The sequence below is a fragment of the Indicator indicator genome, chromosome 4, assembly GCF_027791375.1.
Source record: "Indicator indicator isolate 239-I01 chromosome 4, UM_Iind_1.1, whole genome shotgun sequence".
Lineage (NCBI taxonomy): Eukaryota > Metazoa > Chordata > Aves > Piciformes > Indicatoridae > Indicator > Indicator indicator.
In genome coordinates this window covers 35,180,221-35,198,736 of record NC_072013.1, presented here as the reverse complement: position 1 = coordinate 35,198,736, position 18,516 = coordinate 35,180,221, and the positions used below count along the sequence as shown (strand labels likewise).

The window sequence follows — 18,516 nt, the reverse complement described above, 5'->3', positions numbered from 1 at the left end:
AACAACAATGTGCTCTCATGACCAAGAGAGCCAATGGGATATTGGGATGCATCAAGAAAGGTGTGTCCAGCAGGTCTAGGGAAGTTCTTCTACCTCTTTACTCTGTCCTGGTGAGACCACACCTGCAATACTGTGTCTAGTTTTGGGCTCCCCAGTTCAAGAGAGACAGAGACCTGCTGGAGAGAATCCAACAGAGAGCCATGAGGATGATCAGGGGACTTGAGCATCTCTCCTGTAAAGAGAGACTGAGAGCCCTGGGGCTGTTTAGCCTGGAGAAGAGAAGACTGAGAGGGGATCTGATCAATGTCTATCAATATCTGAGTGGTGGGTGTCAAGGGGAGGGGGCCAGGCTCTTTTTGGTAGTTCACAATGATAGGACAAGGAACAATGGGTTCAAACCTGAACATAAAAGATTTCACCTCAACATGAGGAGAAACTTCTTTACAGTGAGGGTGACAGAGCCTCAGGTGACAGAGAGGGAACAGGCTGCCCAGGGGGGTTGTGGAGTCTCCTCTGGAGACTTTCCAAAGCCACCTGGGTGCATTCCTGTGCAGACTACCCTAAGTGATCCTGCTCTGGCAGGATCTGGTTGGATCTGATGATCTCTTGAGGTCCCTTCCAACCTCTGATATACTGTGAGACGGTGATACTTGTCCACCACCTACATTAGGGAGGAGAAGCTGAGATCTGCTGCCTTTGATGCAAGGTGTGATTTAGCTGGGCTCTGGCTGGTGGATAGAGTTGGGCCTCTAAACATTTGGTGTCTGCTTTCACAGGTCAGACACCTTTCCTCTTCTTGGCAGCAAATCAGTGCCTGCAAGAGTGCCTTCAGCAAGAGGCAGAGACGTGGCAGAACATAACTCCAGCACAGGTAGGACACTCTGCTTTTCAATTAATTTCTTGCTTCATTGATCTAACAGAATGGTCACTTGATGAGGCCCTTGGTCAAATTTCCATAGTACTGTGGGACTGCAGGTGAGAAGGAACTCCAGGGATTCTGCATTTCTGTGGCAGGATAAAATGTGTTAATGTTGGTGTCTTCTCCCAAGGAACAAGTCACACCATGACAGGAAATGCCTTCAGGTTACACTAGGGGAGGTTTAGGCTGGACATTAGAGGAAACTTCTTCACTGAATGGGTTCTCAAAGACTGGAACACACTCCCCAGGGAGGTGGTTGAATCCCCATCTCTGGAAGTGTTTCAAAGAGGCAGAGATGTGGTGCTGAGGAACATGGTTTAGCACCAGCCTGGGTAGAGTTAGAGTGGCTGGACTCTATGATCTCAGAGGTCTTTTCCTACTGAAGCAATTCTGTGATTCTAGCTGGGAAATCACCATTTTCATAGAATGGTTTGGGTTAGGAGGGACATAAAAGATCACCTAATTCTTTGGACACCAGCTGGGCAAGAGTAGGAAAGGACAGAAATGTTTCAAGCAGCTATTTTTCTGGTAGGAAATTGCAGCTAAGTGATCCTCTTGTGTTTCATGCTTCCAGTGAAGCACAGGTAACTGCAAATTTCTCCTTAGCTTTGAGTTAGTGAGGCCACAGCTTGAGTCCTTGGTCCAGTGCTGAACTTCCCAGTTCGAGAAACAGGAGAGAAACTCTCTACTGAGGAGGAGTCCAGTAGAGGCTCCAGAGATGCTGAGGGTTCTGGAGCATCTCTGTGAGAAGGAAAAACTGAGAGACCTTGGGCTGTTTCATAATACATGCTGTGATTAATGATTGTCCATGCCTGATAGGAAAAGACCTGCAGTGAGAAGCTGACCTTTGGTGTGAAACCATGAGCCGCTTAATTGACCTGAATGTTCGCCACCAGACCCCCTGTGAGAGCTGACAGGCTGTGACCCATGGGCTCTGTGCAATACCTGTGCAGCTCATGGGTAAGGGAATTCCTTTGCTCCCGTTGCTGACTGAAGTTGGCTCATCACAGAATCCCAGCATGGTGGTGGTTGGAAGGGACCAGTCCAACCCCTCTGCTAAAGCAGGGGCACCCACAGCAGCCTGCCCAGAATCATAATGGCCAGGTAGCTTTGGAATTCCTTCAGAGAAGGAGACTCCCCAATCGCTTCTGCTCTTCTCCAGGCTCAGCAGCCCCAGATCTCTCAGCCTCTCATCCTTAGAGATGCTCCAGGCCCTTCAGCATCTCTGCAGCCTCCACTGGACTCTCTCCAGTTGTTCCCTGTCTCTCTTGAGCTGGGGATTCCAGAACCGGACCCAGGACTCCATCTCTGTTCTCGCCAGGGCAGGGTAGAGGGAGAGAAGAACCTCCCTTGACCTGCTGGCCACACTCTTCTTCATGCCCCCTAGCAGACCATTGGACTTCTTGCCCACGAGTCTCCTCTCACCTGTACTGGTGTGGGGGGTTGTTCCTCCCTTGGTGTAGGACTCTACCCTCACCCTTGTTGAACCTCATGAGATTTCCCTCTGCCCAGCTCTCCAGTCTTTGCAGGTCTCATAAGTACAGCTCTCAGTATATGATGACATTTTAGAAGAACAAATCACGTGCCAAAACGTGAAGTTCATGATTTACATTGCGTCATTTGGTTCTTTTTTAAGGCCTTGCAGAGTCAACATCTGAATTTCCCCAGAGGAACAATCTGGATTTCATTTCACCAGCTGTCCTGTCTGAAGATGCAGTTGTAATTGTTGGTAAAGGTATTGTAAACCCCAGGTTGTCTCTTCTATCTCATCAGGGTATTAAAGTGAAGGAAAACGTCCCTTTTTATAGAGTGGGAAAAGAAGAAACCTTTTGGATGGAACAATCTCCAGTTCAGACAGGAATAATCCAAGTTATGGTTGAAAGTTTTGCAGTTGTGGGATCTGTTGTTCCATTCCAACAACCAAGAATGGCAGCGAACGATCATAGAGTATCTCTAGTCAGAAGGATGAAGGTTAGGTTTTGTTTCTAGTCCAGTGTGCACACATGTAGCTGTGTTCTTCCTACACAGCAGAGCAAAGCAAGAGCGCTTTTGGGTGGAAATTTGCACTAATAGTGTAATTAACTAAGTTCTACTGAATAGAATGGTTGCTTTGCTGAAGACACAACATGATCTGCCTTCCAGGTGTTTTTGGGAGCCCTCCTTCCATACCAGCACATAGCCAGTCCACAGCATGTGTAGTGAATGGAGATGACCAAGCTGTCAAGGAGAAGACTGAGCCATCAGCAGGGATCTGTAGGAGAAGCATCCAGAAGAACAGTGCTTCCCATTTCCTCACTGAAAATGGAAAAGAGGTGAGAACTTCACAAGTTCTTTACTGCCTCATTTCCTGGTCTTATATGTATATGACAATATAAAGAAAGAGAGGTTGTGGAGTCTCATACTGTAGAGACTTCCAAAACCCATCTGTCCATTGTGATCCTGGGCAAGCTGCTGTGGGTGCTCCTGCTTTAGCAGCAGGGGTGTACTGGATGATCTTCAGAGGTCCCTTCCAATCCCCACCATGCTGGGGTTCTGGGGTTCTGCAAACTGGGTAATTAGTTGTTGAGTAATTTGTGTACTAAAATGTCTTTACCTATCATCATGGGGCATGAATGTTTTGCAGACAAAAGTTGTGATGTCAAAATCGGCCCAGGAAAAAATGAAGCAGAGGAAAAAAGAAGAGAAAGAACACAATCATAGGGAACATCAGGAAGTCAAAGACCTTGAAGGTTAGAAGTTGATTTGCTGGAAAGCAGCTCTGGAGAAGGACCTGGGAGTGCTGGTGGTCAACAGGGTCACCATGAGGCAGCAATGTGCCCTCATGGCCAAGGCCAATGGTTTCCTGGGGCACATGGAGAAGAGTGAGGCCAGCAGGTCAAGGGAGGTTCTCCTCCCCCTCTACCCTGCCCTGGTGAAGCCACATCTGAAGTCCTGGGTCCAGTTCTGGGCTCCCCAATTCAAGAGAGATGGGAAACTACTGGAGAAAGTCCAGTGGAGGCTACAAAGTTGCTGAGGGGCCTGGAGCACCTCTGTGAGGAGGAAAAGCTGAGAGACCTGGGGCTGTTGAGCCTGGAGAAGAGCAGCCTGAGAGGGGATCTGAGCAATGCTCAGCAAGAGCTAAAGGTGGAGGCAAGGGCAGGAGAGGGGCAAGAGCCAGACACTTGTCAGTGGTATCAAGTGACAACAGGCACAAACTGGAACCCAGGAGGTTCTACCTCAACATGAGGAGAAACTTCCTTGGTGTGAGGGTGCCAAAGCCCTGGAGCAGGCTGCTCAGAGAGGTTGTGGAGTCTCCTTCTCTGCAGAGATTCCAAAGCCACCTGGCCATTGTGATCCTGGGCAAGCTGCTGCGGATAATCCTGCTTTAGCTGGAGGGTTGGACCAAATGATCCCCAAAGGGCCCTTCCAGCTCCCACCATGCTGGGATTCTGGGAAGGAAGACAACCATTGTCAGAGGCATAAGCTGATTGAAGCAGGGAGAAGGACAGTAGCACTGAGGAGTAGCATTTAGATGAACAGTACTCTGTCAGTGCTGCTGACATGGAAATTACAATTCCATGCTCATTACCACATCTCATGAGTGCTCAGCATGACCAGTATTCATTATTAGCAGAATTTGTTTCACCTGCAGTTCACTCTTCAGTCATCTGTTGTTAGTATTATAAAACAAATAATAGAATCATTAGTTGGAAAAGACCTCTAAGATAAGTCCAACCTTCTACCCACACCTCCATGATCACTAGAATGGAGAGAGTAAAGTGCTTATGGGAAATCTTTGAAAGGCTGTTGCTAAGAAAACTTCCAAAAGACAAATTAGGACAGGAAATTTTCTCTTATTAGGATATAAAGGATTATTTCTGATTTGTTGTTGCTTGGACATTTCATTCTGTTTTTTAGAGTTAAATCTCTGTGGGGACACCTTAATACTGTCAAGAAGTGCATGTTTGTCATCACAACATGTGGCCTTCAAACCCTTATTAAAGAGAACATCCAGTTTGAAGAGGAGCAAATGTTCAGCCTTGCTAGATTGTGGTAAGCCATCAGAATATTTGGGGATGTGGAGTGGGATAGTTCCAAAACACACCCAGGTTTAATGTGATTTGTTTGTGATAGTCCTGAGGTGTTCTGGAAAGGACTGCTTTGGGGGCAGTGGGGAAAGGAGATTGACTTCATCATTACTCCTTGAAACACTTCTTGTCTATATTGTTAGGAAGATGTTTGAGGTGTTCAAGGCCAGGTTAGATGAGCAACTTGAGCAACTTGGTCTAGTGGAAGGTGGCCCTGCCCATGGCAGGGGGCTTGGAACCAGATGATCTTCAAAGTCGCTTCCAACCCAAACCACTCTATGGTTCTATGTTTTTCCCACAGAATGGCAGTATCTTGGGCTGATGGTGACAGGGATCTGACGTGAATTCCATGTGTTTATGTTCACAAGCAGCCAAGAAAGTAATTTCAAATTACACAGCAGGAGGTTGGAACTAGATGATCTTTAAGGTCCCTAAAAACCCAAACCATTCTATGAATATGAATCTGTAAGAGTTTTCTTGTTTCCTCAGTACCCAAATGATTGATTAATCACAGAATCTTTAAAGTTGGAAGAGACCTTGAAGATCATCCAGTCCAACCACTAACCCATCACTGCCAGGTCACCACTAAAACATGTACCTCAGTACTACATCTTCACACCTTTGAAACCCCTCTATGGATGAGGCCTCCACCACTGCACTGGGCAGCCTGGACGAGGCCTTGACATCCCTCAAGGGGAAGAAACTGTGCAGCATGTCCAACCTAAACCCCCTCTGGTGCAACTTGAGGCCATTTCCTCTCATCCTGATGGCAAATTCAATCTCTTCTGTCTGATGGTGGCCAAAGGTCTTTAGAGTTTCTGATATGGCTCCCTACATTTTATTGTACTGTGTCTTACCACAGTGTTTTGTGGTTCCACTGTGCGTTGTGCTTCCACTGTTTTGACATCAAATGACTCCAACCTGAACCTCCCCATGTCTGACTCGAGGCCATTTCCTCTTGTCCTGTCAAATATATTCCTGTCCCACATGTCCCATTATCCTTGTCCCTTGCCAAAAGGCTGAGTTAGGAGGTATGCTCTGACTGGTATTTGGCAAACAATTCTTTGACGTGAATTAAATGCTGAATGATCAAGGCTCATAGGATCCCAGACTGGTTTGTGTGGGAAGGGACCTCTAAATGCCTTCCAGTCCAGCGGGAGCATCTGCAACAATAGGTTGCTTGGAGGCCCAAACAACCTGATCTGGATATTCCAGAGATGGGGTATCTCCCACCTCTCTGGGCATCCTGGGACAGCCTCTCGCTACCTTCAGGGTAAAAAGAAGAATGCAGTTCTCACTTTGAGAGCCCTTAGTAGCAGCAGTCTACAGCTCAAACTTGTTCTATTCCTTGGAGTGAATTGGATTCTTCAGATCATGCTGATTATTTCTCCTGCTTGATGACTTTGCAGATGAAATGTCTCTTGGGACACAAGGACGCTATAAAGACCAGGCCCTGTCAGTCCCTCACAGCCCAGAAGTAATGGACCCATCAGAGCTTCAGCCCTTTCTAAAACCAGAAGCAGCACTGACAGAAGCCTTGATGCTTTTAGCTGATGAGGACTGGTAGGTGTAAACATCCATTTACAACCTGAACGTGATGTAGAAGGTGCTTATTTTGACAGCTTGCTTAAAACTGACAGGATGGAGAGGACATCAAAAATGGTGAGAAGGATTGCACATGACAGAGGAGCAAAATGTTTTTTTCAGTCCAAAATTCTTGTAAATTGAGGCTTAATAGCTAAGCTTTCAGAGACTTAGAAGTGTCTCTAAGCCATCTTTTTCAGAGTCTTTAATGATCATAGAATCATTCAGGTTAGAAAAGCCCTCTAAGATCATCAAGTCCAACCATCAACCCAGTACCTCAATGACTACTAGATCATGTCCCAAAAGTGCCATGTTCATACATTTCTTGAATACTTCCAGGGATGGTGACTCCACCATTTCCCTGGGCAGCCTGTTCAAATGCCTGTAAGAAAGAAGTTGTTCCTAGTATCCAACCTATAAACCTCCCCCAGTGCAATGGGAGCCCATGTCCTCTTGTCCTGTCGCCAGTTAACTGGGAGAAGAGTCCAACACCAGCCTCACTGCAAACTCATTTCAGGTAACTGTAGGGATGTCTCAGTACAAGCTCTGCTCTGCAGAGAGTCTCAGCAATACCTTCTTGACATCTTTCATGGAATAGAAGGCTTTGCTGTGCTCTGATTGGTGAGATGGGGTTACACTGCTGCTGCCTTTTCAGCTTGGAGAGGGAAAGTGCAAACTGTGGGCAGGACTGCAAAAGAGAGTTGAGGTCTGATGTGCTGAAATAGTCACATCAGGAGAAAGACTGACTGTGAGTTTCTTGCATTATATGTGTTCAGTTAATGGGTTCAGTTTTGGGCCCTGCGCTCCAAGAAGGACATTGAGGTGCTGGGGCATGTCCTGAGAAGGGCAATGAAGCTGGTAAAGGGTCTGGAGAACACCAGCTCCTTCTAGTGAGGAGCAGCTGAGGGAACTGGGGTTGTTGAACCTTGAGAAAAGGAGGCTGAGGGGAGAGCTTCTGCCTCTCTACAACCCTCCGACAGGAGGTTGGAGCCAGGTGGGAGTTGGTCTCTTCTCCTAAGGAGCAAGTGATAGGATGAGAGGAAACAGCCTCATTGCCCCAGGGGAGGTTTAGGTTGGTCATGAACAATTTCTTCCCCAAAAGGGTTGTCAAGGCTGTTTCGTTCCTTAGAATTTTGTAGTTTAATATTTTAATGTAAATATGTAAATGATTTGAATTTAAACATTTTTTATATATTTTTTTCACACAGGGAGAAGAAGATTGAAGGTCTCAACTTTATCAGATGTTTGTCTGCCTACCATGCGACTATTTTGACTGTGAAGCTGCATGAAACGAGCTTGGCTGTGGCTCAAGAGGTTAAATTTTCTTATCAACATATTTCTATTTCTCTGCCTATATGCATGTGTCTGTATTTTGTAGCTCTCACAGACACTGAAGTGAAATGGTATCCCAGAATCCCAGCATGGTGGGGTTTGGAAGGGGCCTCTGAGGATCATCCATTCCAAATGGCCCCTGTCAAAGCAAGGGCACCCACAGCAGCTTGCCAAGAATTACAGTTTCTGGGGTAGAGGTTGGAATCCCTCCAGAAAGAGACTCCACAACCTCTCTGGGCAGCCTACTCCAGGGCACCAGCACCCTCACACCAAACAAGTTTCTCTTCATCTTCAGAAGGAAACTCCTAGCTTCCAGTTTGTGCCCATTGCCCCTTGTCCTGTCCCTGGGCACCAATGAAAAGAGTCTGGCCCCATCCTCTTGACCCACCACAGGTCCTTTAGCTCTTGCTGAGAACTAAGAAGATCCCCTCTCAGGCTGCACTTCTCCAGGCCTAACAGCCACAGGTCTCTCATCCTTTGCTCTTTACAGAGTGGCTCTAGGCCCCTCAGCATTTTCCCACCCTCCTCTGGACTCTCTCTAGTAGTTCCCTGTTTCTCTTGACCTGGGGAGCCCAGAACTGGACCTTTAGATGTGGCCTCACTAGGGCAGAATAGAGGTGGAGTAGAACCTCCACTGACCTGCTGATCACCTCTGGTTAGTTTTCCTCTGCTGGAGAGTCCCAAAAGGTTGTTCAGCAAAGCAGCTCAGGAGCTTCAGATGCCAACCCTTGATCTGATTTCTTACAAGACTGACAATATTTCGTTTCTAAGTTTATTGTGTTATTGATGTGTTTGTAATTTAATTGTCTCAGACTACGAATCAAGTTAGAAACTTATTTCTTGGGTGCTTTTGATGTTGCTTAAAGATTACAGAGGGAAAAGTTTAAGCTGTGCTGATTTTTAAAGTCTATTTTTCTAAATTATTCTTCATTGTTTGTCTGGGTTTTTCCTGTGTGCAGGTCAAGAATTTACGCTCAGGTGTTTCTCGAGCTGCTGTGGTCTGTTTAGGGGATTTGTTCACCCACCTGAAAAAGAGCATGGATCAAGAACTAGATAATACAGTAAAAGTCCTTTTGCACAAAGCTGGGGAATCCAACACGTTTATAAGGGAAGAGGTAGACAAAGCACTGAAGGCTATGGTTAATAATGTGACTCCAGCACGTGCACTTTGTTCTCTTATAAATGGAGGGCAAAGGTAATTCTTACAGAGACTTTGTAAAGAAATAACATGTGACTAGAGTTCATTTATCAAATAGTCATTTGTTGGTGTTTTGTTTTTTTTTTCAAACAATCAGAGCAGGCAGAAAGTTGACAATACAGCAAGTGAAGCTCTGCAAAGCTTCTCCCCAGGGCAATGTTTTGTGGTATAAAAGTAAAATGCAGCCCCCTTCCTCTTCCTTTCTGTACATGATGCAAATAGTTGGCTGCTAATTTTGGAGCTTTTCTGATCATTTTGTAAAGCTTCAGTTGTTTTGCTTGCTGTTAGTGTCCTATCCCCAGGAATCTGCTCTTTTGCTTTGCCTAGTGAAGCTCATGGTGTTCTTACTTTCCATTCCCTCTGCCTTTCAGTTTTTAGCACTGCTTTTTATTTAGAGAGGTGATTTATAACTTAACAATTCTCTGGCTGCAACTATCTTGGTTGGTTCCCTCTTCTTCTCCAGACTTGGCTGGTTAATTTTCTTTTTACCTGCAGTTTAATTCCCTTTGCAGTGGTGGTGGCCATTGTTTTCTTGAGTGCCGCAGAGCTGACAACCTCCATTTCTGGCTGCATGGTTTGATTCTGGCTTGTAGCTCACCTCAGTCTGTAGTAGAAGTTCCTTTCTCTCACTTAATCATGTTGTTCTTTTACATCCTTTACTGTCACAGGAATGATTAATTAACCATTGAGCATTTCAGTATGTTAGATGTATTTACCTACTTAATCTCTTATCTCTCTGCCATCCCTCTGATGACATTTAATGAGCTACATTTCTTGTTGACTCTCCCATTAAATATTTCAGGATAAATATATCAATCCTTAGACTTTCTGCACAGCTGCAAATCATAAGTTAGCCTTGATTTAAAATGGTTTGTTTCCTGGGAAGCTGATGGATGTGGAATATATTGATTCTGTTTCCTGAAAACCATCTGCAATTACCTGCACTTTAAACTGAAAGGCAGATAGTGGCTTTGTGGTCTAAATTATTGATGAATCATGCCTGTACGGAGTTGCTTTGTGAATTGAAGAACAGCAGACAGTCGTTTTGCATGTTGCTTTAATTCAGAAGCCATTTAGTGGTCTGCTTGAGTACCCCCCCTTCAGAAACCCTTGGTCAAGCAATGCTTATGATCATATCTGGCTACATCTGAAACCCTTGGGCCAAGCAGTGCTCATGTTCATAAGTGGCTACAACTGCTCTCCTCATTTTATGTGGCACATCCAAAGGCACTGACCTGTGCTGGTGAGTTTTCCAGACCTGCAAAGATCTGACTCCCCCCAGTTCATGAGCTTGGATACATTTCCAGACTCTAAAGCACCCAAATAACATGAATCTGGATACAGCACTTGAAGCAGGGATTGATTTCTGCCCAGCTAAGACAACTTCGATCACAGCAGTGTTTGAATTATGGAGTACAGTATTGCTTTTAATCAGCAGATGGCCTAAAAGTCATCAGGAGTTACAGCTTTTCTGGTGTGGGCTTCAGGAATCTCTGGCCATGTCAGCCAGAGAGCAAGATGTGGATCTGTTGTCTCCAGAAGCTATATCAATGAATTTGAGGGTTACATTTCCAAGTGGAAATCTGGGAGAAAAAGGACATGTTTTCAGTACAAAGTGGAAAGGTTCTGTTTAGAATCATTATGGTTAGAAAAAACCTTTACGATCATTGAGTTTGACACACAGGAGACCTTCTCTGAATTGAAGTTATTGAAGCAACTTTAGTTGGTTATATTCACTTTAAACCATGGTTTTGCCAATGAAACCTTTTAAAGGTGACCCATTTGTTGCTCATTTCAAGCCTTCTGTGATCATAAGCACTCATGCTTGCCATTCTGAGTAGATACATGCAGGCATTCTGATTCTGCATCAGCTGCAAAGTTGGCTTTGGCTTCAAGAACAGTGAAAACCATTTCTGTTTGCCTTTGTGAGATGCTGCTCTAAAGATCCTGGACTGTTGCTGTAACATCAGCTGTGTGTTTAGATGCTTAATGCTTCCAGGACTAGATCTGAAAATTACTCTGTTTCAGAAATGTTCAAGGCATGGGGGTTTCTCTGTCTGAATTCCAGTTTATTCTATGTGCACACAAAGAGATTTCCAACAGTTCTGCCTGAGCAGCAGGCATTTGTGGGTTGCAGGGGGTTATTTGCTTGCACAGCAAGGACTTTAGGCCTCACAATTTGTGTTTTCCCATCAGTTCCTGCTGCAGGAGTAAGTCTGTCAGCATTCCCAAATTCCCAAGACCGGGTGGCTGGCACAGCGCAGGACCCAAAGCTCAGGAGATAGCACTGAATGGGAGCTACCATGATGCCAGAGGGGTTTTGCAGTCTTGGACAAGATGACCTTTGAGAGTCCCTTCCAACCCAATGCAATCTGAATTTTGCAGTTTGAATAGACCCAGTTAGTTGGCAGGATAATTTAATGATAGCTTCCCTTCTAACAAGGTTTGTGGCAAGCTGTGGAACCAGGGAAAAGTGAAATCCTGGTGGAATGGGAGCACGGTCCTCCAGGGAAGAACACTGGGTGTTCATCTGGGGGGAGCCACCCATGTGGTTCACTAAGTCAATTCTTCCCCTTTAAACCTGGTTCTACCCTACGAGCTATGAACCACCCAAATGTCTCATTTACTGTGCAGTGAAGCTGGCCTCAGGGCAGGATTTTTTTTTTTTAATCTAGACATAAAACTAAAACTGGAAAAGTCTGAATTTGTGGAATTCTGTACTCTGATGACTCGTGGGATAAGCAGATACAGCAGGATTTCATACAATCATAGAATTAGAATCACAGAAGGAAATGCCCTCTGAGACCATCGAGCCCAACCATCAACCCAACACCAGCACACCTATCAAACCCAAACTGCAATGTCCACATGTAAAAGGTTACTTTGCTGCAGGAGCTGGAGAGCTGATTCCAGCTTTTCTCTTATTTTAGATGTTTAATGGCCCCTGTTTTACAGAAAAGTAGATTTCTGCAAGGTTTCTAAGAGTCACTCCTGCTTCACTTCACTTTAGGAATCACTAGAATTCTGCTTTGCTTCACTTTACGTTGACACCAAATACCCAGGATGTGTTCCTGAGCATAGAGAATTGGGTTTTTGGTAGCTGATGGGAATAAAATGCAGCATTGTGCTTCCTAAAATCTTTTAATGTCATTTTAAGGAAAAAAATTAGTAAGGAAATCCTAAAAAATGAAGAGACTCACAAAGTTTATTGATCCCAAAAGGTGCAGTTAGGGGTTGAAGCTGACTTCAGGCCAGAAAAAATATCATTTCCCTTTTCATTTGTGCTGTAATGTGAGGTTTTAAGTGACCGGGCTGAAATTCAATCGAATGGGAGTGATCCAATAATGGGAGTCATTGGTCAAATAATGGGAGTTATTGATCCAATAATGGGACTCATTGGTCAAATAATGTAAACTAGTTATCACAGTCTCACAGTATATCAGAGGTTGGAAGGGACCTCAAGAGATCATCAGGTCCAACCCCCCTGCCAGAGCAGGATCACCTAGGATAGTCTGCACAGGAACGCATCCAGGTGGATTTTGAAAGTCTCTAGAGAAAGAGACTCCACAACCCCCCTGGGCAGCCTGTATCAAATGGAAATTAGTTACCAAATGGAAATGATTTTTCAAATGGAAATGCTTTATCAAATGGAAGTTATAAGTTATCAATCTGAAATGATTTATCAACTTGAAGTGAGCTATCAAATGGAAGTTATTATCTATCAAATGGAACTTACTATTTATCAAATGGAAGTTACTGATCCAATGAATGTGATCTATCTTTGCTCTATGAGTTCTTCTCTAAAGAGCCAGAATAAGCAGTGCAGTATCTGTAGCTTATGCTAAAGATGAAGCTTGTATGCCATGTTTGCTAGAGCACATGAATGCTGCTGTTGAGCTCCTGGGGGTGAGATGTTACTCAGCAGCTGTGTTTTCTGTAGCCACCTGCATTCAGCAGTGAGGAGATGCACAGCCCAGCACCTCTCGGACATTGTGGAGCGCATGGGAGCAGAGCGGATCGTGTCTGGAGCCAAAGCTGTGGCTGATCGGATTTTGCCTGCCATAGCCCGGTTTGCACAGGATAGTTCACAACAAACCAGGTCAGTGAATGGCTGTGGGTCAGAAAAGCACCTGCCAAGTGACTGAAACTTCTGCACAGCTGTGTGTGTGCTCCTCTGTTCAGACAGGGTATAGAATCATAGAGTCATGTTGGCTGGAGAAGACCTGCAGGACACTGGAACAGGGTGGCCAGGGAGGTTATGGACGCCCTGTCACTGGAAAAGGACAGGTTGGACGGGGCCTTGAGCAACCGGGTTTAGTGGAAGGTGTCCCTGCTTATGTCAGGGGTACTGGAACTACATGATCTTTAAAGTCTCTTCCAGCCCAAACCATTGTATGAATCCACAAGTCCAACCATTAACCAAGCACTGCCAGGGGCTGTTAAGGCAGAGGTCACCTGGGTGTTGCCAGCTATGAAGCTGCTGAAGGATCTGGAGAACAGGTCTGGTGAGGAGCAGCTGAGGGAACTGCAGTCGTTCAGTCTGGAGAAAAGGAGGCTGAGGGGGGACCTTTTTGTTCTTTACAGCTACCTGAAAGGAGGTTGGAACCACGTGTAGGGATTGGTGTCTTCTCCCAAGGAACAAGCAATAGGACAAGAGCAAATGGCCTCAAGCTGTATCAGGGGATGTTTAGGTTGGACAAGAGGAACAATTTTCCCTTTTGAGTGTTGTCAAGGCCTGGCCCAGGCTGCCCAGGGCAGTGATGGAGTCCCCATCTCTGGAGGGATTTCAAAGCTGTGGAGATGTGTTGCTGAGGTACATCATTTAGTGGTGACCTGGTAGTGCTGAGTTAAGGGTTGGACTTGATCACAGAATCATACTGGTTGGAAGAGACCTTAAAGATCATCTAGTTCCAACCCACCTGCCATGGGCAGGGACACCTTTCACTTGACCAGGTTGTTGGTTTTCAGACCAAAATGATTCTGTGATTCTGAGCGCTCACCTTGGTTGCAGGAAGGAGAAGGGCTCAGAGGACATCATCTGAGGATATTTGCTGAGCACAGACAAGATGCAGGCTATGGAGCGCTGGCACTGGGAGCCACACTGGCTGTCTGGCCAGGCTGGACCATCCCATTTAAAAACAGCTGAGACACAAAACTGCTGTCATTAATCTGCTCTGTTGTTGATTAAGCAGTGATGTGAGGGCAGAACTTCTTTGTAGGAGGCTAAAGAGAGAGGCTGAAGAGGGTGCCTGGTTACCCTCACAGAGAGCAGTCTGGTCTTCTGGTTTGGAGTTACAAAGCTGTAACTCCCACCAGTTACAAAGCAAACCCATGTTGACTGGTGTGTATGTCACCATCTGCTGCCCTGCAGGTACTATGGTCGAAGGATGCTCTTCAACATGATGGATCACCCTGAGTTTGAGAAAGCCCTTGAGAAGTACGTGCCGAGCAAGGACCTGCCTTACCTTAAGGACTCTGTTAACAGCCTGCGTGAGAAGGTAGGTGGCCAAGCCCTCCTTGAACCTCTGAGAGATGTAAAAGTGTCTTAGTGGGTGTCAGGTGTTGACAGTGAACCCACAGGGAATGAATGTTCAGAGCAAGTTACCAAGTGACTGCAGCAGGAGAGCTGCTCTGTATGTACCTTCACTCCTGGCAGATGTGCCAGATGAAATGGAATCTGCTGCCACACTTCCATGGCTCCCAGACAGCTTTTACCAGGTCCCCTATTCATTCCTGCTTGCCCTTTTCTGCAGGGTCTGGGGGAGATGCCATTGGATACACCCTCAGCAAGGGGAAGACGTTCCCATACGAGTGGTGCTGGACACTCAAGGTCATCATCTACTTCCAGAGATGCTCTCAACATTACTGAGAGGTAACGATCCTCAGTGGCTTACTCTGTTAGGAACTTGACCTCTAGGTTAACAGCCTGACCACAAGAGGAGAGTATGGAAGCACTCCAAACAGGGTTGTGAACATCAAACAGATATGAAGGACAAGGAAGAACTTGACATGTCCTAGATAAACTCTTCTAAAGAGGGGAATTGGTAACATGAAGAATGGCTTCATGTATTTTGAAGTTAATTTATTGGCTGCTTATGAACATACACACTTGGAACCTGGAACACTTGGAATTCACATCAGATCCCTGTCACCATCATTCTGTGGAAAAAACATAGGATTATAAAGTGGTTAGGGCTGGAAGGGACCTTGAAGATCATCTAGTTCCAACCCCCCACCATGGTTAGGGACACCTTCCACTAGACCAGGTTGCTCAAGGCCCTATCCAAGCTGGCCTTGAACACCTCCAAGGAGGGGGCCATCCATGACCTCCCTGGGCCACCTGTTCCAGTGTCTCACCACTGTCACTGTGTAGAGTTTCTTCCTAATCTCCAGTCCAAATCATCATGTGTTTTAAGTCATCGTGTTTAAAGTGAAAGCCCTTCACCAGAAGGTTTTCTGTTTATTCATAGATTTATTGAATAGTTTGTGCTGGAAGGGACCTTAAAGGTCATCTAGTTCCAACCCCCTACCATGGGCAGGGACACCTGCCACTAGACCAGGTTGCTCAAGGCCCTATCTCGTCTGGCTTTGAACACCTCCAGGGAGTGGAGTTCCACAGAAAGAGATGTTTATACTTACATGGTCTGAGATTACAGACTCCTGTTCCAGCTCGTTTGTGTTCACTGAGTAGCTTTTCCTTTCCCAGCAGAGAGGCTGCAGAGGGCCGTGAAGGCACCAGAAAAGCAGCTCCTCGTAACGCCCTGGAAAACGAAGAGTATCTCAAAGACCTGATTTGTTTATTGAACGCCAGAGACTTCCGTGAGCGAATCAGTGGCATTAAGCAGCTCTTATCAGATACAGAGAACAATCAGGGCTTTGTCCTTGCCAACATTGTGAAGGTAACTGAGAACACTGTGTTTCAAAGGTCTTCCAAGTTATGTCATAACATGTTCTGATGAAATCTTGGCTCCTTTTAATAAGAAGCGAAAAGGTTGGGGAGTAGGGCAGGTGTGCACCTTCTGTGTGCTTTGTGAGTCTGGGAGAAGGTGAGGAAGAGTATTTGTTGTGATAAAGCTCAAGGTAATCATCCCTTCTCATTGGAGAAAAATAGGATGCAGAGCTCCAAGAGTTGTAAGCTAAAGGTACATATAATGAAAGGAAAAATAAGATTGTCTTCTAGCAGTGCAGGGTCTTTGCTGTGGAGCTGTGACATACTGCTATGGAACTTCACAGTGTCTTCACTCAGTGAAGTGCTCACTTGGCGAAGACACTGAGAAACCTATGACTATAGTGTTTCTATAGAATCAAAGAATTGTTTTGGTTGGAAAAGACCTCCAAGATCATCAACTTCAAACCTAAAGCCACCATACCCATTAAATCATGTCCCAAAATGCTGTGTCCACATGTTTCTTGAACACCTCCAGTGATGGTGACTCCACCATATCCCTGAGCAGCCTGTTCCAGTGCCTGTCCAATTTTTTGAGCACCTCAAAGCATTCTTTTCTCGCTAAGCAGAGCTCTATGCACTGGGTTGCAGAAAACATTGGCCGTACTGAAAGTTGCAGATGGCTTCTTTATCCCTATTATATTGTCCAAGAATCAATCAAACTCAGGTGAGGTGCAGTTAATGCAGAGTAGGAAAAATATCAAATGATGCTTTGCTTGCTAAAAAATAATCTCAGCAGAGCTGTCTTTTGCCAAGATAGACAATTAAAGTTCAACCATAAAGCAGGGAACACAATATCCTCAGCTGAATGCTTCTTGGATACCTTTCCAGATCTTCGATGCGTTCAAGTCTCGCTTGCATGACTCCAACAGCAAAGTCAGTCAGGTGGCTTTGGAGACCATGCACAAGATAATTCCCTTGCTGAAAGACAATTTGTCTCCTGTGATCAATATGTTAATTCCTGCCACGGTGGACAACAACCTGAACTCCAAAAATCCAGGGATTTATGCAGCTGCCACTAGTGTTATTCAGGCTCTGTGTCAGTATTTAGGTAAGTGATTTTTCTCTCCCTTCATTTGAAAGAGATTTAATTACGTTAATTGAATTCTACATTTAAAGAGTTATTCTTTCCAACAGTTGCCATCCAACTGTTACACTGTGTAACAGATCATTGGTTTTACAGAATTCCAGCATGGTGGGGGTGGGAAGGGACCTCTGGAGATCAGCCAGTCCAACCCTACTGCTAAAGCAGGGGCATCCACAGCACCTTGCCCCAGGATCACAACATCTAGCTGGGTTTGGAACCTCTCCAGAGAAGGAGACTCCACGACCTCTCTGGGCAGCCCACTCCAGGGCTCTAGCACCTTCACACCAAACAAGTTTCTCTTTGTGTTCAGATGAATCTCCTGTGCCCATTGCCCCTTGTCCTGTCACTGGGCACCACTGGCAGGAGTCTGTCCCCATCCTCTTGTGCCCTTTAGCTCTTGCTGAGAATTGAGAAGATCCTCTCTGGGGCTTCTGTTCTCCAGACTCAACAGTGCCAGGTCTCTCAGCCTTTCCTCTTCACAGAGATGCTCCAGGTCCCTCAGCATCTTTGGAGTCTGGTCCATTGGACTCTCTCCAGTAGATTCCTGTCTCTCTTGAACTGGGAAGCCCAAAACTGGACCCAGGACTCCAGCTGTGTCTTCCCTAGGGCAGAGTAGTGTCAGAGGAGAACCTCTCTTGACCTGCTGACCACACTCTTCTCCATGCACCCCAGGACACCATTGGCCTTGTTGGCCACAAGAGCACATTACTAGTTCATGGGGACCTTGTCATCTACCAGCACTCCCAGGTCCTTCTCAGTGGAGCTGCTTTCCATCAGGTCACTCCTCACCTGTACTGGTGCAGTGGGTTATCTCTCCCCAGTGTTTTATTCTCACACTTTTAAAGCCACAGAAGTCATTTTAGTATTTGGTCAGTCCAGTAAAGAATCCTAACTAGTTAGACTGGTCCTGAACATGTAGGTGGCTTTGTTATTTTTCCTTAGCAGGTGGTTTTCACTCCCAGGGTGACTGACCCTTGGCACTGGTTGCCCAGAGCAGCTGTGGAGTATCCATACTTGGGAGATACTCCAAAGCTGCTTTGACATGACCTTGGGCAACTGGTCACAGTGACCCTGATGGAGCAGGGAGGTTGGACCAGATGATCTCTAGAGGTCCTTTCCCACCTCAATCATTCTGTTGCAGAAGGTTGTCACACTGCAGAATCACTTAAACAGGTCAAAGAAATAGATTGTTGCTGATTTATGTATGCCACAACTAGTTTCCTTCTTCATGTGCTGTAGTTTTGGAGCAGAATCATGGTGTTTTCAGGAAATATATATAGTGTGTCCTAGAATGGAATCAGAGAATCTCTTAGAATCGTAGAATCATAGAATCAGTCAAGGTTGGAAGGGACCACAAGGATCATCCAGTTCCAACCCCCCTGC

General features: G+C 45.7%; 1 protein-coding gene across 1 annotated transcript in view; it reads left to right on the top strand.

The window, feature by feature from the left end:
• TOGARAM1 (TOG array regulator of axonemal microtubules 1) overlaps positions 1-18,516 on the top strand; it is a 36,653-nt gene that overhangs the window by 14,417 nt on the left and 3,720 nt on the right. The window contains exons 7-19 of the mRNA XM_054400693.1: positions 777-871; positions 2,565-2,654; positions 3,062-3,231; positions 3,543-3,648; positions 4,817-4,951; positions 6,396-6,549; positions 7,779-7,884; positions 8,862-9,097; positions 13,041-13,199; positions 14,472-14,598; positions 14,854-14,972; positions 15,810-15,999; positions 16,878-17,097. Of these exons, the coding sequence (XP_054256668.1) occupies positions 777-871; positions 2,565-2,654; positions 3,062-3,231; positions 3,543-3,648; positions 4,817-4,951; positions 6,396-6,549; positions 7,779-7,884; positions 8,862-9,097; positions 13,041-13,199; positions 14,472-14,598; positions 14,854-14,972; positions 15,810-15,999; positions 16,878-17,097 (1,907 nt within the window). The remainder of the gene's footprint in view (positions 1-776; positions 872-2,564; positions 2,655-3,061; positions 3,232-3,542; positions 3,649-4,816; positions 4,952-6,395; positions 6,550-7,778; positions 7,885-8,861; positions 9,098-13,040; positions 13,200-14,471; positions 14,599-14,853; positions 14,973-15,809; positions 16,000-16,877; positions 17,098-18,516) is intronic.